Source organism: Xiphophorus maculatus, chromosome 1 (assembly GCF_002775205.1).
Source record: "Xiphophorus maculatus strain JP 163 A chromosome 1, X_maculatus-5.0-male, whole genome shotgun sequence".
Lineage (NCBI taxonomy): Eukaryota > Metazoa > Chordata > Actinopteri > Cyprinodontiformes > Poeciliidae > Xiphophorus > Xiphophorus maculatus.
The window spans coordinates 23,280,833-23,306,634 of NC_036443.1; the positions used below are offsets into that span (position 1 = coordinate 23,280,833).

Here is a 25,802-nt window from a genome sequence, read left to right on the forward strand (position 1 = left end):
TTATCTAGTGGTTACAGAGGTATTAATAGCATTAGTGATGCTCAGAAGAAATCTTGACATCAACCAATTGCAAGGTAAATGCACTGCTGTTTGCAACAGATGACTTGTTCAAGCACCTGAATCGCAATTTTAAAGAGAAGTTAATCAAAATACACAGCTATTTAGAGATCTCCCAGTGTAAACTAAAACCAAATAGTAGTGGCTACTTGTTTGTTTGAAACAAATGAAACTGAATTAGTCCAAATTTTAGTGTAGTACAGGTTTAATGTTTCTGTCAGAAAAAGTTGGATTGGAAACCATAGTTTTTACTATGATGCTTTTAGTCTTTATGCTGAGTTAGACTATTTACAAGCTCCTGACTGAAGGTCTATTAAATCATGAGAACACCACATGTTGCCCCTCACAAGACTGCAAATTATGTGCAAAACATGGACAGAAACTGTATTTGTACAGCACCAGTCATAGGAGAATTCAAACGTTTTACAGGAAAATATAGGAACAGAGGTGAAGATAGTGACATTAACATGTCCCTAGAGCTAAATGAGAGCATCTGGCATGAATAAAAGTGGGCAAAGACTGAAACCTTGAGGAACCACAAATGTGATTGATTGGATTTTTAATTGAAAAAATTATACAGAGTATCCATCCATCCATCCATCTTCTTCCGCTTATCCGAGGTCGGGTCGCGGGGGTAGCAGCTTATACAGAGTAGTCTGCTAAATTATGTATCTAATCTAGAAGGGTATCAAATAGTTTTGTCCACTTTTTCTGGTATATCAGATTAAAAAACTAAGAGAGAAGCACTAAAGATACTGCTTTTTTAATGAAAGATAAGTGATTTGTTTAGTACTCTGCTTTTTCAATAATCCTTGAGAAAACCTCAGGTTAGAAATGGTCCCATAATTACTTATTATTTATGCATTGAAGTTACCGTTCCCAAGATGGAACAGTGTTTATGTTTCATTGAAGCTGAATTTAAAACTGAATTGTGAAAATAAAGTCAGCACTGGGGTTTATCTTTACAGTTTTCAGCCTCAGATTAGGCATATTTTATGAGGAGGAGACATGTCATGAGTGCTTTGTGTTAACATCATGGAGCATGTGGGCTACCAACAACCACTCTCCATCCATGTGTGCAGAGCAGGCATCTACTCAGCACCTCCAGGCTGCTGATGGCTCCTCAGGTAGTGGTAGCCCTTTCTAGAGGAACACAAGCTGCTGCAGCCCCCTCCTGCGTCTGGCCTTGTGCTCCACCTACCCTCTTATCCCCATTCACATCAGTGGACAATTTTTAGCCCCCACTGCTGAGTTTGTCCGCAGCAGCCAGAACCTCTCTGGCCGACTGCCACAGAGAGCTGCCAAAGCTGAAAAGAGCAGGGAGAAACAGGGGGCTGGGGTTAGACGAGGGGGTGGCCAAACAGAGAGAGAGAAGGAAGAAGAGAAAGAAAAAGCACGAGAGGAAGGGAGATGGGTATAACTTTGGGAAACCCAGGAAGAGGCAGCACTGCACAGTTGTTTACTTTAAGCTTCTATTTTTTGGCGAATTTTCTAAAAGTCTTCAACAAGAAGACAAGAAAGCATTTTTGTGCTTGATGTCCTGAGTAAATAGTTATTTTCCTTTTTTTTCCATCTGGAGAGATTACTTGTTTGATTAATCCGATCACCAGTAAAAAAAAATAAAAACCCAAAAATCAGAAAATTTCTCCAAACGTATCTGTCATTGAGGCTCGTATCGGAGCTTTAAACTGGACTGGAACCCCACGTGTAGCCACATTCCAACACCTGTTGCAAAGGATTTCCCTGGAGCGGTGTCATGGACTCCTGTTGCTCTGTTGCCTGAGGGAATCTGCATGTCTGTTATCTACTGACCGGCCTTCAGTGAGTGTTAAAGTTGAAGTGTACCTGCCTGTTAAGGGTAGAAGCGGAAGATGTCATCCTATTACCCTCGCACCAAAGACCTGACCCGCACCAGGAAGTCAGTGACAGATTCACCGCCGTCTTCTCCATCCTATACAGACAAAAACTACAGAGTAAGCTTCTCTTCCTAAGAAGTTCTATATTTAAAACATATTAGATTAAATCTGGTTTCTTTTCTGTTCTTTAGAATTTTTATCTGAATTATTTTTGCTCTTGAAAATATGAAGATATCTGCAACAATCTACTGTAAATGTATTTGTTAACAACTTAACTTCAGTGCATTATCAGCAGTTTTATCTATTATTTCTCTCTCATACTCTAAGTACTAACACACTAAGCCAATAGTGCACTTTAAATTTCACCTGTCACTAAAAATGAAGTGGATTAGTGTTACATTGGCATGAATCAGCACTTAACATGACATGTCATAATCAGCTACTTTTCACAGCTTACGTACTAAACCTGTGAAAGAGAGGCAAAAGTTTTATTCTGAAGCGGTCTGATCCTGTTTTCTGGAAAAGGCTGTAGGACTGAAACATTCCTTCTGTAATTTCCTGTTGCTTTTTGTTTTTTGTTTGTTTTAAGCGGCCTATTCTCCTGGGCGTAGTTTGACTGTTGTGTTTATGTCAGCTGGAGTCTGTGTGACACAGACATTTCAAGAAAATAGGAAGGAGGAAAAAGGAACACAATGTGATTCTGTCTATCTAGAAATGTATACAGGCACATCATGCAACGCTGCAGACGTTCTTGTTGTTGCACGGTTGCCAAAAGTACATGTTGTGACTCCCTAGAGGATTCTGCTCTCTTTTATGGAAGTGTCATTCCTTCTCTGCTTTGTCCCTGGTAAAACGCAGACACTGGTTTTCCATGATGTCAGCCTTGTCTAAAATGGCAGAATTTTTTGCTGGAAGGGAAAGCGCAGAGGGAACGTGATAAATGGATGATTAGAGCGCTTGCTGTACAGAGCTAAGATTTTTGATAGGTTTTGTAAAATTTGATGCATTATAGCTAGGGATCAACATGAACACAAACAAACAAGTGTTAGCAGTGCTGCCTGCTGCTGACCATTTGGCAGACATCCACAAACAACAACAACAATAATATCTTAATCAAATACTTGAAGCATGTATAAAAATGAGTTTGAGCTTATCCTTAATTTTAATAAATCCACTAAATCTGAATGGAAGATAAGATGTTTATTGCTATATAAAAAAAACTACTCAATTTAAAATGACTTTTAGACATAATCCTTGACAGACCTTGCTGGGGATAAAGTGAGGGCATATGCTACAGTATGCTACAGTATAAGACGCATAGAAAGATGGTGCTGGAGTATTATTTGTAGAAGTGCTTATTTTTCTATGCAAATGAACTACAACGCAAATGAGCAATAGTGTGACAGGGAGTATCACCTGTGTAACTATGAAGGTTTTTCTTTTAAATTGCATAAAACTGTAAAAAAAAAAAATAGATATCAGATAAATAAAAAAAAAATTGTTTCGAAATAATTTGAAAAGATGAAATGTAAATCTAGTTTTGAGTGTGATCTAAGCTGTTCTTTAGTTCTGAACTTTCTTGACTGAACCTGTCTCTAAATAATGCCCAATTGGTTATGGCAGTTGTTTTATAATAAATGGCAACCTAGTAAAAGCTAAAGTTTCAAAGTACCACCACACTTAAAGACATTTTTAGCATTTTGCAATAAAATTTTGAATCCTGTGTTTTATTTCTACATGTTATAAAAGAAGAGGTAAATCACTATTCTTATTCATTTATTTTCTTCGTTGAATAATTAAGCTTAATGCATTGCACTGAGAGAACACAATTTTTAACTCCAAGTTGAAAACCCTTGTAAGGTATTCTCTTGAAATCTAAATTCTAGTTGGAAAAATAAGCTGCTTGGTGAGTCATATTCACTTTTCAATTTTAAGGAATCAGTCATTCCTAGAAGTTAGTTTAGGCAATAAGTTTGGGGAAACTGATAAGTGATTTAACCAATTTACAGATCATTTAATTTGAAATATAGTATTATACCCTCAGGAACGAAGCCCCCAGGGTTTTTTATGAAGGGTTATGAAATTTGGCTCATAACCCTACATGAAGATTTTGTGATGATTTATTCTCACTACAAGGGGTCCCGTCACCCCTGTTGATTAATGTATGAATGCCAAGTCCGACCGAGCAGCCTTCCTGTTCTAAAACAGATGAGAGAGGAAAGGAAAGTAGAATTTTGTTCTCAGTTTCTTCCTTGGCTCTTTTTCATCTGAGGCCTTTTAAGTCTGCCTTTTCCTGGATAACTGTGCAAAAGCACATGACCACATAAGGACAGGCAGCGGCTGCTAGGCTTAGTTATGTAAACACTTGCTGCAGAACAGCTCCTGTGACTCCTTATGAAGGATCTTCATGCTTCAGCAAATGTGAAAACTGGGATAACAGGTACTTTGACATAGACTGGAGCCATATTTCTTTAGCAAAGTAACCATCTGAAACATGAGTTAAACATCTCTGACTGACGTGTAGAATAGTTGTTAAAAGACATATCTAAACACAACTATTAGTCAAATAATTTTATAATAGTTTTTTTTTTTGCTAGTATTGTGATGTCTAACACACAGAGGACAAATTAAAGCCAGCTGCATGCAGGCATTTTCTAAAGTGTTTGTGCACTTTTTCTTTACAATACAACCACATAGTTAACTGTATATTACTGGATTTTAGGTGATATAAAACCTGGGAAGTGAAAGGAAAATGACACATAACACAAATAAAACTCTAATATTTATGGCATGGAAATATATAGATATTTACCCAACCCCATCTACTCTAATATTCCTAAATAAAATCCAGGGCAACAACACCTCTAATAGTTTTGCATTCAGTAAAAATGGTTTTAATGGAAATGGCCAAAACAAAATCAGAATTAAAACAAAGTCATTAAAGCTCCCTTTCACATGCATTATGAGACCATAAAAAATGTGTAGGGGTGTGCTTTGGTCAGAGATCAAAATTGAAATTTATAGTCTATATCCAAACTGTGAAACCAACAGTAACTATGAACTTCACCTGCATTAGCAGCGTCATTCTTTGGGGCTGGTTTTGTTCAGTAAGGACTGTAAAGATGGTCAGACTACACCCAAGTAGAAGCAAAGTTGTGCGTTGGAATGTTCAAGTCAAAGATCTGATCTAAATCTAATTCACAACCTGTGGTAGGACATCACATTGCTGCTCACAAACTCTCCTTCCTATCTAACTGAGCTCAAGCTATTTTGCAAAAGTGAGGAAAAAACAAAAATCTCAACTCTGTGCTGCTACACGTAGATTGTTGACATAAAACTCTATAAGAAAACATTGAATTCAAAGTTAAAGAGTCATGAGTTTTTGCCAGGTGCTGTACATATCTGCCAGTTTACACAGATTCCCCCCATGCTCAAGCAAATACAAAATGTGGTCACAACAATGAACTTGGCAGCCATGACAGGACTCCTGACAGCACAAACCTTCCAGGCCAGTTTGATATCTGCCAGTTGTTTGGGGTCAGTCGGCGGCCTGTCATACTTCACTCCTGATGTCATGATGTCATCTGTGTGCCGCTGTCACTGTGGAGGCAGCAGTTACCTAATATAGAAAGCTCAACCAGGCTCAGGCGGCATGACATGTGTGAAACATTTTAAAGAAGTTTTGGGATTACTGTATAGTATATGTCCCTTCTGCACATTTCCTCCTGGTAACATGGGCTTCTGAGGATGTAGTTATAATGTGACTCTCAAACCTTCTGATTGTCCTCCTTTTCTCTCAAATGGAAAATATTTCTCTGCTGAGCCTTTGTTTAGCCCTATCAAACAAACAAATCTGGATCCACTTCAGAAATGTTTACACTGTGTTGTTTTCATGATGCGATTCTGACTGATCAAACTGGCATGTCTTTTTTTTTTCTTTTCCAGCATGAAAGACTGTCGAGGTAAGGAAAAAAAACTTTTATTTTTGTTCTTTTAATAACATACAGCTCCATTGTGTACTGAGATGGAGCTGTGTTGACTTCAGATACGATTCCACTGGAGAAAGTGCCACAGACAAACCTATGGGGCGCACCAGTTCTTACACGAGGAGAGAGACGAGGCTGGCGGCTCTGAATAAACAAGAGCAAGACTCCGCTGCCAAAGACTATAAGAAGGTAGTAAGTAACCCACGCCTCGGATACAAACACACTTCTTCCCTTCCACTGACTCAAAGCTGGTGCTTTGAACACAGCCTGACCGCCCACACCTTATATCGATGCCTTCATTTTTATATCCCTGTGAAATTTAATTGGGCCTAAAAGGAATATTAAGAACAAGCACGTAATTATTGTGAATTTTCTAAAATATATTGCACACGTAAGGTACACAGAATATGACATATGTGTTTAATGGGGTCATAAATTGGCCTGGACCTCAAACTGACAGTACTTTTAAGGGACAGTATATTACAGATGCTTTTTTGTATTTTGTCATGCTACAGCAATAAACTTTGAATGACAAGTAATGTAATTTTTGCCTCCCTATTTGAATGGCAGAGATATTCACTCTGAGCAATTTCATCTGGATTTCACTCAATGACTAATTTTCATTTCCTTACTTCCTTCTGCCCTGTACATTTTATGCTCAACTTTGTTAAAACTGAGTGTTGGGGAACTATTGAGTAGTTCTCCAGTAGTTCTTGTTTCATTGATTTAATTTCTTAATCACGCTTCAAAATCTGAAAGACAAAGCAAACAGGCCAGTGCAAGCAAGTCTGACCTATGTTCTCTTCATTGAAAGTGCTCATAGAAATTGATATATTACAATGTCCACTTGTATATACAAGGTTAGAACAATTTTTGAATAGTTAAAAAACTCTGTATCTGTTATGAACAAGGGTGGACAAGAACCCCAGTTTATATTGCCACTACGAATACAGAGGAGGTTGGTAAGGGAAGTAAATATACTTGTAAGCTTCATTGTTTGAAAATTGCAGCATTTTTTTCTGCTTGAGAATATTTGAAAATGTCGATTTTTTTTCTAATCTGTCTTTTGTTATGTTTATTCCCCCCTCTTTTTGGCTGTTCACCTGAATTTGTGTTTTTAACACTAAAGTGATTCAAATTTTAATAACATGTAATCTGTTTCTTTTTGTTTTAGATGTACACAGAAGCTTTGCAAGAAAATGAAAGGCTCAAGTCCAGACTTCAGGACAGCAAACAAGAGTTGGTGAAGATTCGCTCCCAACTGGAGAAAGTTGCTCAGGTACCAATTTTTCAATGTTTTAAAGAATTTGAGAAGACACGTTAGGAAATGGAAACAAAATTTAAATGGAAAATGGAAATGGAAAAAAAATTGGTCCCATCATATACTTCCCAATAATGCCAAAGTCATGACTTTTAGACTAACTGGTCACTCTCTTCATGGTTATCTGTCCTGTGGTGAACTGGCAACATGTCCAGGGTCTGTCATGCTTCTCACTCAATGACTTCTAGAAATAGGCATCCTGCAGCTCTGCAAGGACACGCCGGTAGAGACAATACTGATGGATGGAACTTTCTTACCACTCTGATTGATTAAGCCAAAATTCTTTAGGGATCTTTCACTTGTAACATCTGCTTTCCTAACTTACAGAGGCAGGACAGAATGACAGAGCGATCCACCGTTCTTGAAACGGAGAAAAGGGTAAGTAACTCATGCTATTTAAATTCATTACGGTATATCACTAAATGAGTGAACATCCTGATATGTTTATGGCTTCCCCTCCTTCAACATCCCTGTATTTCATTTCTTTATGACATCCAGGAAAAACAAGCACTTGACAAAAGAGTCACAGACATGGAGGAGGAAATAAAGGTTAGTCCTTGCATCAGTAAATGTTGTGCACCAACCCTGGGATTATATGGCAATCATTTTGTCTCAGACACATGCTGTGCTTCATTTGTCTTATTGATGTTTTCTCCAAAAGCCTTAACTAACAGTCCTTGACAGTACACAGCTCAAGCAAAGCTGCTTCCACTGCTGCTAAAAGACTGCTTGTAAATAGTTTTCCCAGAGCGTAGTGCACATATAGCCCTCTGTAGATTCTGTGGTCGGCCAGGTGAGTTAGTAGTCAAGGGGAGGAGAAGGTTAATGCTCCAGGCTCATTAGCCACACTGTTATGCTGGGCTACTTTCTGTCTTGTGTTGCAGCTCCCCTGCTCCAATTCTCCCACTGTTGGGGTGAACATTGTGACCTAGTTCCATCCGAATACCAAAATCCGTCCAACAGCAAAAGACCTTCTTTTGTGAGACATTCCAGAGTGTTTTCTGCCTGACACAGAAACACAGGCAACGGCAGCAGGCAACTGTCAAGCCTGAGTGTACACAGACAAAGGATTTGAATTTGTACTTAAAATCGAATACATATGTTATTAAACTTTGAATCACTTTTCTATTAAGCTATAAATATTTAAAGGCTTGGCTTAGATTTGAGAAAAATCAAATTTGAGCAAAGAATGGTAGAAATGTAGCAAAGAGCAGTCTGAGATGGAAGCACCTGATGTTTTACCCAAGTGTCATCCTGGTTCCCCTCAGCAGACACCCCCACTGCGCTTCCGCTGTGGGTACCAGCCCTGAGAAGGGCCTTTCTCAGGGAGGGGGTATGGTGAGTGCTCGCCCTAATGTTGATGAGTGATCAAAACCCACCCGTCACCTCACACATTCTGCTTTTGCCAAGCATTGGGGCATGCACACACACTTGGACGAGTTGTCTTACTTACTGTATAAGAACTTCACTGTTTGAGAGTCACAACATTTGCTCTGAAGCACCTCAGTCAGCCACTCTAGTCTGTCACAGCTATTTATTCACACCGAGCGAGCTATAAGTCTTCCAACACAAGGGGGAACTGTTTGCCTAATCTCCAACTTGTTCATAGAGGTGCAACTTAACAAATCAGAATATCACTTTAAGCATGTATTTCTGTACATTTTGATGATTATGGCAGGAGTGTTAAAGAAGCCTGGGTTGCTTTAATAGTGAATTCCAACTCATCTTTTTTTTTTCTCTGGTGTCTCTCATCCTTCTCTTGGTGCTTTTTAGCTTCTCTATGATGTTAAAGTCAGGCAAGTTTGCTGGCCAGTCAACTACAGTTTTATAATGGTCATTTAACCAGGTGTTGGTGCTTTTGGCAGTGTGGATAGAAGAAGTTCCTGCGTTTTGACTTGATAGAACCCAGTAGACCTGCAACAGCGCATAACATAGCTCCCTGAATGATCATTGGCTGTGGATACTATATACTGAGCCTGAAGCAGCTTGGATTTATTTCCTTTCTTCCCTCAGACCCTGGGACCATGATTTCCAAATAAAATGCAGAATTTATTTCCATCTGAATAGAGGTTAACTACTGAGGTGTCTGGTTCAAAAGAGATTTAAATAAAGAGATGTAACAGCTATAACCCAAAGCTGTTGCTCTGGTACCATTACGACCACAGCTTGGATAAAATACTCCATAGACAGCCAGATTCTTTCACAATAATGATTTGTTGCTGAGCCTCTTGGACAGCCCGCTTGGATGACTGTAATCAGAAAGTCTTACCCATGACTGTGAAGATAATAAAAGCAAATTTTTGTAGTATAAAAGATTTTTATTTGGTTTTATGTTACATTTTTATCACTAATCTGAAAAATTGTGTTTTTGGTTTTCATTAGCTGTAAGTCATAATTATTGAAATAAACAGAAATAAATGTGAAATAAAAGTTTTAGCTTCTGTATAGGCACATTGACTACCAGCTTTAATGGCTTTAATATTCTTACTGATATTATGTGTGTGCAGCTTAAAACATAAATACAACAACATTCATTAGCATTAGTTGCCAGTCAGTGTCCAAATTCCTGAGGCTGCTATGCTCCTTGCCAATACTGACCAACACATTTCTATCTTCTTTATTTTTTCTTTTTTTTAGAATAGGGTTTTAGAATAGGGTTACACTATTGGCCGTTCTTAGCTGTAAAAGTGAAAGAGTTTCAACTCGGATTATTCCTACTTTACAAAACAAAAACTTTGCTGTGTCTTGAACCTCTTGCAGAAAACCTAAATCATTTTTGACATAATAATCTGTGGAACCTGAGAGTCTTGTTCTTGCTTACTCAGTATCAAAGGTCTGAATTTTAACAGAATGAATAAGGGATGCTGGCCATTATATATTCTCACCTCACTCTGACTTTTTCCTCCTGTTTTGCCAAGGACTTGGAAAGCTGGCCAAAAGCTGAAATGGTTTGTTCTAATGCCAGGAGAACATTATATGCTTGAGCTGTTAAGCTCTAAAACCAGACTGTTTTGAATTAGGTTTATGAGTCTGTTTGGTGTTAATTGAAGTAGTTGGGGCTTTAATGTAAACATATAAAACATGTCTTTTATATTCACAACGTATGTGTTTCTGGGTGGCCTAGGATTTTTTTTTTGTGTGTGTAACTTGTCTGGGGATCACATGATGAAATCGATATCAATTTGTCAGAGTGAGTGTTGTGGATTTCCATTGACTCCATCTGTCTCACTTGCGTGGTTTGCCCACGGGCGTAGTGTCAAACCGTAGACATTTCTTTCAAACCACAGTGAGGTTAACCTCAAGAAACCAGGCCAACAATAAAGAGGGAGATGATTCATTACACTGCTGATTGGTTTTATTCACTGAACACTCTTGTACAAAGGCCTACAGAGTGTGTTTTCTGAATTTCACTGAGCAATGATTTAAGGTCAGTTTTAAACAGTACATAATTTCTCTTGCATGTTTTTGCTTTTCTATACTTTTTTCAAATGATCCCTCGTGTGTAAATATTTGTTCTTGTCAGTTTTTTCAAGTAAGTTCTGCAGCTGAGCTGGCCTCATTTCCTCTGTGTATGCATGCTTGTATGAGTGGACATGGACCCTGTCACTGTCCGTGTTTCTTTCTGCCTTTTGCTTCCCGCCTGCTTTCTCTGCCTGCTCCTCTCTATATCTCTCTTCCCATGTATGCAGGCTTTCCCTGCCCTGGCCCAGATCCAGGCTTTGCGGAGAGTCAACGAGTGTCTCCTGGCTGAGAACAGAGCCATGCTGCGCGTCCTCACCCGCCTCTCTGAAACGGCCTCCATGCCGGAGACAGAGGACCTCTGATCCTTGGGATCGTCTGGCCTAATTTCCTCCCTGCTGTCCCCTTCCTGCACCGTTTAACTTTTACACTTCTCTTTCCTTCTGGAGCTGTCACAGCTTCCACCCCTCCTGTTCTGCTGTCCTCCCCTCAGGCAGGTCCCGTTCCCTTTGGATGATTGCTGTTTTGCATGCTTCCTTTTTCACCCAGTCTTCTTTATAGGATTAAAAGGGCAACTTTCTGCCACATTTGTTATTAACATGAGTGTATTTACATTCATACAAACTTAAAATGACTAAAACAAAAATTTCCTCCCTGTTGCTTGTGTACAGGGAGCAATACGACTGGTCTGGATATGGACCAGTTGTTTACAAATACAAGCTTGAAGAGCATTTGTTGATGTTTGCGGGATATGTACGATTGGGAGTCCGATCAATACAAGCACTGCAATGTATTTGGCTTTCCTTAATTTTGCACATCACAGTAGTGGACATAATTTTTTTTGTAAATTACAACTTAGGTTAAAAGGCTGTAACTTATGGGAAAGCTTCATATCACACACTCATTCATTATCATTAAGTCATCAGTGGGTTGCTGGATTGATAATGATAATGATAGCCTTTAAACACTAATACACTTATTTGAAGCTGTAATCTTCTCCTCAGGACACGTCTGCTTGAAAAGAAGGAACAACCCATGAGCACCCTTAGGCAAAGATAGACTTAACATATAAGAACTAGGTTCAAGCTGTGGCATTTTTGTGCCCAGAGCTTAGATGCTGAACAAGAAAGTTCACAAAAGGCACACAATCTGTCTCACAAAAAAGACAGATGGTGCATACATTTACAAAATGTATAAGGTCAAAAATCTGACCTTATATGAAAATATAGTTGCCCCCTTGGTTGATCATAAAAAACTGTTAATAGCCACATATTTAGGAAAGGTGAGTTTTGCTTCACTGTGCACATCCAGGAAGTTGATGCCAGACCTGTATAATCAATAAATGATTTAACTAGAAGCTGTCAAATAACATGTCTTTGACCCTCCAGTAAACCACAGTGAAAACCAAAAGAAGTAGAGAAACATGGAGCAGTGTTGAACTGTCACAGGAGGGATTTGTTGTTCCAAGACAGAACTAGTGACTCATTCAGCAACTCCCTAAAAAACCCTGAACAACATCTAAAGCACCGCAGGCCTCACTTACCTCATTTGAGGTCAGTGTTCATGAGTCGACCATAACAAAGAGACTGAACAAAAGAAGTACCTCCATGGGAGAGTTCCAGGCCGATAACCACTGTGTTTACCCAAAAATAACACTAAGGCTCACCTCCCATTTGCCAAAAATCAGTGTGCCGAACGTTTCTAAAAGTAGAATATTTCCCCAAAGGTCCTGGGGCAAGTCTTGTCTGGTAGTGTGTATTGTGCATATTAAGACAAAAGTATTAACAGAAACATAGCGATGGTATCAGATAGCTTTCTTATGGAACAATAAATCCTTCTCCCCACCAAATAAATTACTTTCTGGCTGAAATTAAATTATCATTTAAAAATTAAATTTTGTATTCATTCAAGGTTTAAGTATTTAAGTATTTAAAAAAACCTGAATCCAGCTTTAAGGGGGCAAATACTTTTCCATGGCACTCCACAGGTGTGTTCAGTGGTAGTGTTGCCCTCGGGGTGGACAGATCAACTCATTATATATATTTATAAATACGTGTGTATATGCACATATATACATGTGTGTATATATGTAGAATGTCTTTATTTTGGGGGTTTTGCATTTATGTCTTAATTGGAAATGACTTAACATGTATTTGTATGAATTGAAAGTGATTCTCTGGGGTGGGCAGAGGGGTAGCCAGCCTCCCCCGACCCCTCGCTGTTTTCAGATATGTGTCGTGTTGCATGATGAAAGGATTGTTATTTGTGTCCTGCAAGGGGAATATATTTTGAAGAGTAGATGTTTTTAGTCAAAGTCCTTCATCAGACTAAGATTTAGAAACTTCACCTTTTCTTACTTTTGTTAACGAGTATTTCATACCCCATCTCTCTGCATACTGTTCTCACAATTCTCACTGCATGGTCAACTAAGCATGCTGTCATTACCTATTCTCAAATTTTGATGAAACCTTTGGCTTGTTAATAATTGTTAATACTGCTAGAGCGTTTCATATTGCATTTGAAATGGTGGCGAATTGGCCATTGCAATAGTTGATGCTTTATATTACAAACGTCTTCAGTAGCTACTAATATTAGCTTCCAAATATGCACAAGGTAAATGGGGCATTTTCTAATTTTGTGTCTTTCCTTTTCCTTTCTGCAGGTCTTAACCGAACTCAAGTCAGACAACCAGAGGCTAAAGGATGAGAACGGAGCTCTCATTCGAGTAATCAGCAAACTGTCAAAGTGAAAAGATGTCTGAACCTTTTGTTCTCATCCTCCAACCTTGATTCAGAAGTTTAATTATTCACAAGGTTCCATGTTTTACCTCTATGAGTTATTGATAGGCCATCTTTGAAGCTCTTATAGGCATAGATCTTGAGCAGTCACTTCAGTTTTCTCACCTTGTAATTATTTTATTATATTACATAGTATATATTATTTATAGTATATAGTACTTTTCACATCCACAAACAAGAGAACACGTGTACTACTGTAGTATTTGGACTGCAGTGTCTGAAAACATAGAAATACCTTTGAAGTTTTCCCATACTGTGTGATATCACACTGATGCTTCATTTTTGTTTATACTCTTTGCAGCACATGGTTTTAATAATGCTTAACTAGTCTATAAGATTTGATCATTTTACTGGAACATACCAATGGACTTGAGAATACATTCTTTCTATTTTCTCCCCGATTGTGTGTTTTTTTCTCAAAAATAAGAGTGATGCCTGAAAGATGAAACTTTGTGGTTAGGTTCTGGTTGATATTTTTTGATGCATCATCCAGATGAAGGTCAGTTCAGTGGCCTACAAATGTTTAATTTACATTTATATCTTCGTCAAAAAAAAATCTTACGAGTCACAAAATATTTTGCTTTCACCAGAATACACAAACACTCCTGAATCAGTTATGCTTATTACAATCCATATAAAATATTGAAAAACTAAAGACTAGGGAGGTATTTCTGTAAATAAAGAAGAAAGACTGAATTAAATATATTTATTAATAAAAATATATATATATTATTTGTACTCTGTGTTCACATTTTATGCTTTGAAGGAGCACCTTTTTGTTTGGATTGGGCTGCAGGGTTGATGTGATGGCTGTCCTTGTTTGAAATAATAAAAAATGAATTTTAAAACCATGACATTCAAAAACCAAAATCAAACCCATTGCCCAATAAAATCTTTCTGAATTGCCAAAGCAACTGTTTAATTTTTTAAGCTGAAGCTTTTTTTATTTTTTATCAGAATTGTCACATCTTTAACTGTAAGTTACCAGATTGTCTATAGCAGGGGTTTCAAGTTTGCAAGAGAAATTCACAACATTTATACTAAATTGGACTGCTCTGTAACCGACCTTCACGGGAAATAAAAACCTTGCAAAGCTATTTGCTTGTGTAATATCTCTGAAGGCCATATTGACTGAAGTTGTTTTATTAAAAGTTTACGCACACACACAGGTTTGTGTTATCGACTTCCATTCATTTTAGTAACTGCATTTATGCATAACATAGACAATTTTTCTAACCCTTACCATTACTAGTATCTTTCTTACCCCAGCCTTAAACAAAACCTACTTCCAACATTATCACTAAACCTAACTCCTAACCCTAAACAAAGGGTCCACCGTATTTGGATTGGACTTCAGTCTGACATATTTACCAATGACCTTCAGTTTACTAAATATGGCAGAAATTGTCTGAATATTATATCTAAACAATTACACACACATTGTTTCATGTATTTTTTGAATAATCTTAAAGGGTTTTTCTTCCTTGTTCAATGCTAGGCCAATATGCTTTTTGTAAAAGTACATACTCCATAAGAACAGAGAATATTGTTCTTTTATTCTAGGCTAAGAACAAAGTTCTTTCTTGCTGGGACTGTTCATATTTCATTAGAACTACAAGAAAGAACCAATTGGGTTATAGCATGTCTGTATAGGAACCACTTCCAGTTTCTGACCGCACAAGATCTGTCACACACCACACAAGAAAAAAGGATCTGCCATGAATATGTATTAAGAACAGATTGGATAGGATGTATAGTTTTCTTCAAAGTTGATGGGGGAGATGGTCAGAGTTAATGGCAACATAAATGAAGCTGTGTTGCTCCCGCTTGTGGTAAATCCACTATTTTAAATGGCTTTAAGTGACTGATAGCTTGGTATGAAATAGTGTAACCAAAGAAAACATCAAAAGATCATGTTCCTTTGTGAGATAAAACATATTGCATAGTAAACACATACAACTCATGGTTATTAAAAGGCCTTTATTTCCTATTTGTTTTTACAGAACTGGCAACACATAAGATAAATTTGTAATAAGTTATTTGGTTCCCTTGATAACTTCTGAAGGATTCCCAACATATGTCCACATAAGGGTCAAGAGGAGTTTGTGAGCAACGTTTGTGTTCAGTCAAAGGCTAAAGCATGCGATCCACAGTAGGCACAAGTACTGACATGAACACGCGCACCACAACACTAGACACGAAGAAACACAGCTAGGGGACATAACCTGACTGTCCTCCGATGCTTTAAAAGAGGATGAAGAGAAGAAGGTGAAGCTGGTAAAACAAATGAGTCTCGAGAAAACAGCTGCATAATGGAACAGAGGTGGAGAACTGAGTGCTCAAGGGGGCAGGTCGGTACGGCCCTGCATGTTTGGCAGTATACAGTATGTCCATGTTGTTAACATGAAGGCCGGTGTTCCTTATGCTCTGCAAAAGGAGATTCAGGCTCCTATTCACCTCGATGACAGTGACAGAATCAGCTACACAGAAACCAGACAAGGACACAAACAGAAAGCAAATGAGGAGAGAGCATGGAGACACATCTGTGCCATTGCTTCAAACACAGCTCCACATTCTACATCAGGGATACACAGAATAAAAAATAAACAACAAAAGTGATTACACCTATGCACAAAGAGAGCAAGAAGAAATACAGCAACTGACAAGAGAACCAGCATGTTTCAAAGCAGCGCCTTTACCCGCCGCAGGTCTCGACATCACGTTTTGACTGTCAAATGGACTGAATTTTGCAGTTTCCCTTTTTAGATCCTAGTGTTTGTTCAAACAAAAATAAAAAAAGACAGAAACAAATCACATATGTGTGAACGGTGTTCTAAAACTGTCTTTACACAGCTGAAGCAGGACAACCGCAGATGCATTTGTGCATAAGTACATACACTCAGCAATCAGGGAAACAGATCACTAGCCATTTTTAAACCATAAAGCTTTTATTTTTACCGTGTTACTCATACATAAAAAAATAACAATATGCATGCAGACTTGTACTGAGAGTAGTATAATCTAACTCTGTGATCTTAAGCAATGTTTTGGACATTTTATTACTCCACATACACAAGAACACAATCACAGCTCACCAGTCTCAGTCCACCATATTGTCTGAGGATCTTGTGTATGTGGTGACCCAGACTTTAAAAGGAAACAAGACTTTCGTAAATGCACCATAAATGTACCTTTGCGATTTTGTTTATATTTGATGCTTTCCTATTGTAGTTCTCCTGTTATATTGGCTGTGCAGAGTTAAACTGTGGAGATAAATGCTGGCAGGAGTAATCAGGTGGTGGCAGTATTTCTAAAACACACTGAAACCTGCTCTCAGTGCATCATTTGGTCACAGTCATTGGCATTGATGGGACAGTGATTGTTACTGTATTGCATTAAGAGAATGTGGAGCATCAGTTTTATGCAACACATTGAAGATTGATGTGGCAGTTCAATTTAGGAAACTTCAGCAACTTACATCAAACAAAAAATAAAAAATGCTTCAACATTGTGGAAAATATGGGCTCGTTTGCTTTCTTGCCAAAAGTTAAAGGAGAGTTGAAGCCACTTTCTCACATAAACTAGATGAAATGTTAAATGCTTGGTACTTTGTTGGTGTTGGTCACCAAACCCTTGCTTACGATAGGGGTCAGCAACATTCAATCCAAAGAGCAACATTTTTCTCTCTCTCTAAAATGAAATTTGTCTAGAGCTGTAAAATTTTGTTGACCTGTTAAACTATACAATTATCTAAAGTTTCCTACATAAAATTTTGCATTATCATAAATATAATCAACCTAAAACAATTATTTCTCACTTAGATCTTAAAACAAGAAATAATTCTATATAATTCTAAATAAATTAATACATGTTTGATGCAGATATGGCATAAAAACATAACTGCTTAAACGGCTTAAAAATGTATACTTTTCTATCAGTTTTCTGTAGTTATTGTGAAAGGAACAAAACCCTTAAATGTTCCAGATTAAGTTTCATTTAAAGTGTGAAACATTTTTATTACATTTTTACTTTCTTCTCCACCATTCCTTTTTTACTTTCTCTGAAAAAGTATGAGGTAAGATTATTGTTTTAAATCTATTTGGCTTTACTGCAAAAGACTGAACATAATTTGTATCCTGTAATGTTAAAATTCCTGAAATAAACATGTTTAATGTCTCAGGATAAAAAAAATAAGGCTTATTGCTGATTGTTTTGTGGATATGGTTTTACACACCAAAAGCCATATGAATCTGTAAGCTTTTCTGACTGAGCAACATCAGGATATACAGATGTGTGAGGTTGTCATATATAACTCAGGGCAAGAAAGCAAGTTGCAGTGATGTAGACACAAGTCTGAAAAATAAACATATGCATAGTTCTGTGGGAGGGATTCAGCCTTAAATCTTAGGGGGGTTTTTTCAGAGGGGGTGGTGGGGGAAGGGTTCTTCAATTTATCCATTCTTGCTGAGCAGTTGATTAAAAAAAGGACAAAAACTGTTGGTAATAGCATCTGAAATAATGCAAATATTCGCTATTATTATTATTTGATTGTATGAGTTCTTTTCCTCAAACAGGGAGAACAGAAACTAGCAGCTTGACCCAGTTTGCATCACAAATTGCACTCAGCCCTAAAATGGAACACACTCTCACATATATAGTTTTATTCTTATTAGTCAGAATTCAATATCATAATTGTAAATATTTATTTATGCTAACCAAATATGACCAAACACAACCCTGTAAAATCACCAACGTAACGATGACACCAGCCACTCAAAACAAAAAAAAACAAAAAAAACAAACACTTGCTCTCCTAAATTGGCAGCTGTTCTCCACGCTCAGACAGTAGAATGGTTTTCTCCCTCTGGTTGAACAAATATTTTAGAAAAGGAATGCGAGAAGGAACATTATTCATGGAAAAATGAAGACGTCAGATTTTTGTTCCCTCATAAATAAACTCTAGCTGTTCAGCAGAGCTCTAAAGAGTTAGTGCTTGAGTTTTATGGCTTTTAGTTGTTTTCATCTTATTAATTTATTTTGTTTACAAGTACACCCATTGTATAGTAACAGAGTAAAAGAGACACAATCTGTAACATGTATCAGGTCAGTCAAACAGAAAGAAAAATAAAATCTTCTAATTAAAAATGATAGCAACAGTAATAAAGGGGAAAAAAGAGGACTCCAAGTCATTTGTGTTCAGTGGAAAAAGGCTTATTCACAGTTTGGCCCTGGAAATGCAGCCTAAGGTAGGATATGGTCCGTATGACTTTTAGTCTTGGTTAGTGCTGGCATAAATGACTCCTAGAATCAATTTAATATATTGTTTTTCCAAATGCGCTATTCCAGAATAACATCAAGTTTAATCTGCATTACTTACTAAAAAAAGAGAGAAAGAAACAGTCCTGCAGACTTGGAGATCCCCTGGTTGAAATGAAATATAACAATTTTCTAATTAAAAAATAAAAAATAGAAACTGTAGCATAATTAACAATCGCTAATATTTTTAAAAGGTACAGTAAAATGAACTAAATGGCAAATAAATGGTGCCAAACAAAAAAACTCTGAGCACAAGGAATTTACATAGCAAGCATGCGGCTACATTTTTCTTCCTACATGAACTCACCCACAGCACTGGACGACACACTTGCTTAAGAGTTTTCAGGTGAGGAAAGATTCCTATTTGTAATAGTACTCTAATATTTGCATGACATTCTCTCCAATGACCCTCATGGAAAATAAATACACACTTTGTTCTATTTAGAAAATATACAGCGCATTTTTTTTCTCAGTTTGCTGTGTTATTAAAATGGCAAATGACACCCATTTAACGTACACAAGTTATTTTTGCTTCGTCTCTAAAACATGCTCTTATGTACAGTAGTTCTTATAAACATGCAGTATCAACGTGTATGAACTATGTATATAGGCAAAACTACACACCAATGAGTTGCTTGATTGCTTCCATGTTGCCTTTTTCTTAAGTGTTGCTTTAAAAAGAAAGAATTGTGCAAGATGACAAACAGAAATTTGGTTTTGATTGTTATATATAGAGAGAATTTAAAAGAAAGAAAAAACATAAATTTCACCCGAAAAAAATGCAATAAAATGTTTGTTCCTGCATTTGCTATACAGAAAGCTAACTGGAAGTTTTCTTGTAAAAAAGCATAGTGGGCTCCAAATGCTCACAAAACCTAATTAACATTTAATTGACCTTATTCACGGGTGATGAGCTCTAATAGTCTCCTGTCTGTTGCAAGTTCAAGTTTTCGCTCAAAAACGTCTCTCAGAATCTAAACGTACAAATATAAAGAGCCAAATTATCTCAGTGATATTTGTAACTGTTAACAACTGTAAATATGTTGCTTTATCAATAAGATCATGAATGATGCTCTTCTCCTTTTTGTTACGGTGAATATTTTTGTTGTTTTTGTAGAAACACATCTTTAAATTGAAAGAGGAAATAGCTGCGTGATAGGTGAATTGGACAGGAATATGTAGAGAGCACTGGCTGAACAATATCAGTCAAAAATGTGGCCATAACAGCTCAATAGCAGCTTTTTAAAACATTTATAGTTCATATATAAAGTTAATAATTTGACATCACATTGATTATTCAGTCTAACTGAAGTTGTCCACCTGAGCAGACTAACTGAAATCACATTTTCTGAGATGTTATCATTATGTGTTAAAGGGTCGAAATTAGTCAAAAAATCAGTTGCAGTTACCTGGAGCTGACTTTGGCTGTCTATACTGCATTGTTTCATTCTGGGAAGAGACCACAAAGCAGCACTGAACTCAATGTGTTTCTTTTCCCTTCCATTCACAAGACAAGACATGTCTGTGTGTGCCACAGAAATGATCAATTTCATCACGCTACATCACTCAGGAAAAGAAAAACACACGCCTAAGAACAGTGTCAGGAACCACATAACAGAACAATACTTGCTAGTGCAATTCATAATCGACAGTTTGGTAAGCTGTGCATAAAATACACATGGATCAGTGCGATTTCTTCCAGACTTTTTGCAATTACGTGAAATAACCGTAATTCAAACAATTCAAAACACACACAAACACATATAGGCTGAGGCCAAAGTAAGCAGAAGCAAAAGCAACAAAATGAATCTCCCTAAATTGTCAAAGCTCTGACTTCTGAGCGTATGTACACAAAACATTAGGAATTAAAGTGCTTAAGGAATAAAAGTGTTTGAAGGTAAACTAAATTATTAAGTAGAAAAAAAAGTAGAACAAAAAAAGGAAAGGAAGAGAACAACACCTCTAACTGGAAGGCGTCCCTGGTAGTTGAAAATTGCTTATTTTGTTACTTGGAAGGCTTGTCTCCTTTATGACTGTAAGACGGTTATAGGGATTCCTTTGAAGTAAAAACCCTTGTGTCAAGTCCATGACTAATGGCAGTAACACTGAACAAGTGATATACAGAATCAGAGATGTCGGGAGGGGAACGTCGAGGGCTGTAGGCAGTAATTGACACCTTGTAAATATAATGTCAGCTGTGGTTGGGATCAGTCTCTCTTTTTGTAGCCACTCTGGTATTTCCAAACATTTTTGTAGTACAGATGACAGACATTGCTTTTTTTTTTTAACACAATTTAAAATACACAAGCACACTTTTTTTTTTTGCAGATTATCTGTCATACCCGCCATATAACTCAATAAATTGTGGTTTAACCAACTTCAGTCATAAGCCTAAGGTCAGCAGAATTCTTACAATTTTAGTGTAACATTGTTTTTTCTCATCACGCTGTATAACTGCTAACAATAAGAACCCGTTTAGAAAAAAAAGGCATGGAGTTTTCCTCTAAGTTCTCCTGAGACGATGGGCAGAAGGGTAACTAATCCAAAAAGGCAGTGTTTGTGGGTAACTGGACCTAATCCCTACTTTGCTACCCAACTCTAGGAATGTACTTCCAACTAACAGAATCATCTAGGATGATACCTGGCAGGTGTGGGATATGGTGCACAAAACACCTACGGAATGGACCTGCTTGTGTTGTTTCTCTATCATATGGCAGTATAAAGCATTTTATTGTTAAGCACTATTCTAAGCAAACTTTGTCACTAAAGGGAAAAAGGGTGAGAAGTAGAATATGAATGAATGTATGTGTCATCCCTCTAAATCACCAGATTCCCAAATAACACTCCTTTTATAGTCTACTCTATAAGCTTAATAATGGAACCACAACTCCGATATAAAAATAGATCTAAAACAAAAATGACTGAGTATCTGTCCATCCTACAACTTGTCTTCTTTTCTTAGTGACATGACTTAATATAATATGATTTTTTTTAAACTACATTTCCCATCATGTCAAATAGTTTCTATGGATCTTTTACAATGATGGCTGTGGGACAGAAATGTGCTGGAGGGAGCAGATTTTGGTGTTCTTCTGGAATATACATTGATATGTGGGACTTGAGTGAAACAACTGGATATGCAAAGGTAGGAAAGTGTGGAGGCGGGTGGAGGGAGTTTTTTTTTTAAATTATTTTACTTCTTGGCATTCAGTGCTGCTAGGGCGGCATCCACCTCTTCTTCTGGCTGCAGCGGATGCCACTGGGCAATCGGGCGGCGGGGGTTGGCCAGCATGTCAGACCAGTGTTTCAGTCCAGCCCCCGTGGACTTGCTTCCCACCCAAATCTTCCCGATGGCATCGTTCTTGCCAATCTTGTCATAATCTAGCACTGTGATGACGGCTTGGATTTTCTGAGGAAAAAGGAGGAGAGCATTACAACCTGGTTCAGAATACAATGAAGGTTATAGGATCAACAGGACTGGAAATATTGTGCTGGTTTAATTTTCTGTATTGTTGAAGAAAAAAATGATGCACTGTTCCCGGTGTTATCTCAGAGTTTTGTGTTTAGCAGTTTCTCTCGTCATAACTTTTATGGCATCACCACAAACAGCATTGTGAAAACAAGGGAGCACACCACACAGGTCTGAACTAAAGTTATGGAGAAACTGTTAAGTTATGAAACAATATCTATATATTTCAACTTTGAAGTAGTCTCCTTGAACAACATTTTTTTCTTCAGACTGGACCGTCTCTCTATAATATTAAGTGAAGTACTATTTACATTTCTGAAAAGAACTAAAAAAAATAAATAAATTAAAACTTGCTCCATATCCATACCTGCATTTGCTCAAGAGGAATCTCAAAGCTGAAGGACTCATTGTAGTAAGGATTCAAAGTATTCTTCTTTACTGTCGTCTTCTTCTTCTTCAGCCTCTTTCCATTTTGCAGCAGGTTAATTTTTACGTAGGGATCTGGCAAACAGATACAGAACTGAATCACGACATGAGGACAAGGAACCTCTGTGCTCATGCAAATCTGGGTTGCAGTATTCTATTATGCCAACAGATGGAGCCACTTCTAATGCAAGACAGTGAAGAATGGGTGAGCGATGCAGCGACAGCACGTGAGCAGAGCAGCACAAAATTGATGGCTGGGCTTGAAGTCACGTTCTTCAGCATTCTGCAGTCTCAGAGCAAGGAAAAGGCCCTTTTACTCAGGACTATGCCATGATATGGGGTAAAGTGTGAAGAAAATTGAACATCTATAGCACAGCTGTGTTTATGTAAACTAGCCCACCTGATAGTCCTCCCACATCCATTTTCTTTAGGTTCTTAGCCTCCAAGATGCAGATGGTGAGTTTGCCAGCTGTCGGGACGTAACGTAAAGAGATGCAAATATCACCAAGCTTCTCTGGCTGTGAGAAGGAGCAAAGAAAGCAGAATGTTATGGAAGATAAAGTGATACATTAGAAAAAGAGCTTCACTTACAACATATGAAGACGTTAAGTATTTTTTCTTATTTCAGAGACATGCAATTTGGAATTGCTTTTCTAGCCTGAAATTGCTGTAAAGAAAATTTTCCATTTTAAGATGTTTCTGGTGGAGCAGTTTCTTGGATTAAACTGTTTCCTCATATTTTCATAGAGTGCAGCATCACAGTGACAGCTCCACGTAACAAGCTGCACAGTTACTCAGTGAGCAGTGCAGCATAACAGACATTTTGCCTAAATTACAGAAGAGAATGTGTGTTGGTTTTTTAAAGTCTAAACAGTAAATCACAGTTTATAAACTATGAAAAAATGGCAAGTAATATTTTGAAGAAATCCCATCTACTTCATAGAACCTCATCAGAAGTTTACAGACATTCATAATTAGCATGATTGTCATAAATCTTGACCTTAAGCTGTGCATTTTAAGCTGTTATTTTGGGTGCAATATTGTGTCACCATTCCACCCAGGAAAAAAATTATTTAATTTTAAAATCTAAATTTCATGAACAAGTTTGAATTGTGTTCACATTTTTTCTAATCAAGACCAACTCAAAACTATACATACAAGTTCAAATATTGGAATAATATCACACTCAGGTTTTATTAAATTGGCCCAAACTGTGAGTTCTAATAGCCAAAAATTAATCAGGATGTTTAGGAACAACTTAAGATCCACTAAGACTTAAGCCTGTCATAGAATGGAACAACAGTGTCAAGGACTGACAGGGAAGTGAGTTCTACATCAGCATGAAATTAGAGGCTGTCACCCAATAAAAACATGCCTTGTCCTTTGAAAACACCTTCAAGAAATATGTTGCAGCTTCCTATTTGGTCAAACCAAATAAGAATAGCTGAGAAACAGATTTAGCCACAATGACAAGAATACTTTTTGAGTCAAAATGAGGTTTTTGAACCTAAGAACTTTGTAAATGGTTAAGTAACCATGTAAGCTTCATGTTGCTGCCAGTGTTACTGGTACACAGCTCAAAATAGGGGAAAAAATAATGAAAGGGAACAATCCCCAAGTTGTTTAACTTCATCACAAATTAACAACTGGAATGTTGAAACTTGGGCATAGTTGCATGTTCCCGCAGGTCAATGACTCCAAGTACATTCCTAAATGGATAAAGCAGGCTAACACAAGAATCTGGACTGAACCCGACTCAAACTCCACTAAAGATTAATGGAATATGCTTAAATGTCTGTGCCAAGAAGGCAGCCAATTTAAATTCTATTTGCTATTTCTGATAAGAAGAGTGCTTAAATATTTGCAGTGGTCCATAATTATACCAGAAACGTACTGATGACTGAAAGGAGGGAGAAGTTTGATGGTAACTGGGTAAGGGAAATTTCAGTAATGTTGATGTTATACAGTATTAGTCTATAAGTATATGGATTACATAAAATCTACAATAAATTTGAACTTGTGCAGCTCATTGTGTACTGTATAATAATTCCACCCTGAAAATAAAAATCAGAATGTCCTGGAAAAGATATTCTGAAATTGCAATGCTTGTGTCACTTATTTCAGAAAGTGAAGCTAATATGTTATTTAGATTTAATGCATAATTTGCTTGACAGTCTTCTCAAGGCTACATTTGCTGGTGTTACACAGCAAATATGTAAAATTTTTACAATACTCTCATTTTGTACTGACAGAGCAGACCTTACCTCTTCTTGATCAGCACTGTCGAGGTCTCTCCACTCTTCAATTGGTTTTGCAAGGTCCAGCGTGTTCATGGGTATCTTAATCTCTCCAATGATGTCGTGTTTAGAGAAGCGGTCAAAGTCATAGACGGCCATCACTAGAGTCTTCCCTCCCATTTCAGTGAATGGTATCTGAAAATGACAAGCGAGTCTAACTTTAGTCATTGAAAGAGCTGAGGACGTCTGTCAGAACGATGTCTCCTCCCCCCCTACATTTCATGGAATGCATTTTTAATAAGATCACTTCCTCCTCTAACACTCTTACTAAGTCTAGCTCATGTTCACTCACCAAAACTCTGCAAATTACCCAACATTTTGTATATTTGTTTTCTATTCACTATCCACACTTTCAGTTATGTCGATTAGATGAAAGCATCAACTTAATGTAGTTAAATTTTACGTACGTAAGTGTAGCTTTTTTGGTAATTCACAATAAATTATACATGAAGTCTGACCTTTTGACTGATTAAATGTATTTAGCTTTATGCAAGCTGCCTCAGTAGGACTGTCTAACTTTGACAAGCTACTAAAACAGTTGAATTGTTTTGTATGGGGCTGTCAGCAGACAAGGTGCACCAGAGGTGGGCCTCTCCTTTAATATGATTCCCCTTCAGACTCTCCTTTGTAAGACACATTCAATATGTCTGCTCCTTATTATCACTGTGGGAAAAAGTCAAAGTGTAGGAGAAGACAGAATCCAGGACCAGGAAGAAAGGGAAGTTAACTTTACTTTTAACTAGACATGCTTACCAATCACATAAGCAGAAGTGCATTATTCATGAGCAGGAAATGAGTGATGATGAATGACGGGCGG

At 37.4% G+C, this 25,802-nt stretch overlaps 2 protein-coding genes across 15 annotated transcripts in view; one reads left to right on the top strand and one right to left on the bottom strand.

Moving 5' to 3' along the window:
* Positions 1-1,409: 1,409 nt before the first annotated feature.
* On the top strand, positions 1,410-14,641 carry LOC102217927 (protein phosphatase 1 regulatory subunit 12B-like). Of its 4 annotated transcripts, none has more exons than XM_023337495.1 (8): positions 1,412-2,030; positions 5,859-5,875; positions 5,959-6,088; positions 7,074-7,178; positions 7,548-7,598; positions 7,719-7,769; positions 8,492-8,558; positions 13,342-13,430. In XM_023337495.1, the coding sequence occupies exons 1-7, from the start codon at positions 1,929-1,931 to the stop codon at positions 8,528-8,530; spliced, it is 495 nt and encodes a 164-aa protein (XP_023193263.1). In that variant the 5' UTR covers positions 1,412-1,928; the 3' UTR covers positions 8,531-8,558; positions 13,342-13,430. The 4 variants fall into 4 exon arrangements, with proteins under 4 accessions (XP_023193107.1, XP_023193263.1, XP_023193152.1 ...); XM_023337446.1 differs by having other exon boundaries at positions 1,414-2,030; positions 8,489-8,558; XM_023337339.1 differs by lacking the exons at positions 8,492-8,558; positions 13,342-13,430 and adding an exon at positions 10,910-11,171 and having other exon boundaries at positions 1,410-2,030.
* A 799-nt stretch (positions 14,642-15,440) lies between these two features.
* The window catches only part of LOC102227425 (synaptotagmin-2-like), a 71,644-nt gene continuing 61,282 nt past the window's right edge, over positions 15,441-25,802 (bottom strand). For all 11 annotated transcript variants that reach the window (XM_023337129.1, XM_005801728.2, XM_005801731.2 and 8 more), the window contains 4 exons: positions 24,953-25,120; positions 23,089-23,206; positions 22,630-22,763; positions 15,441-22,202 (listed from right to left, as the gene is read on the bottom strand). In XM_023337129.1, coding sequence (XP_023192897.1) covers positions 21,987-22,202; positions 22,630-22,763; positions 23,089-23,206; positions 24,953-25,120 — 636 coding nt within the window. In that variant the 3' untranslated portion in view covers positions 15,441-21,986. The remainder of the gene's footprint in view (positions 22,203-22,629; positions 22,764-23,088; positions 23,207-24,952; positions 25,121-25,802) is intronic.

Bases quoted from the DNA above. Each gene is read 5' to 3' on its own strand.
- LOC102217927 (XM_023337339.1), top strand. From the start codon at position 1,929: ATGTCATCCTATTACCCTCGCACCAAAGACCTGACCCGCACCAGGAAG. The intron at 6,089-7,073 runs GTAGTAAGTAAC...TTTTTGTTTTAG, and splicing joins CTGCCAAAGACTATAAGAAG to ATGTACACAGAAGCTTTGCA. The intron at 7,179-7,547 runs GTACCAATTTTT...CCTAACTTACAG, and splicing joins AACTGGAGAAAGTTGCTCAG to AGGCAGGACAGAATGACAGA.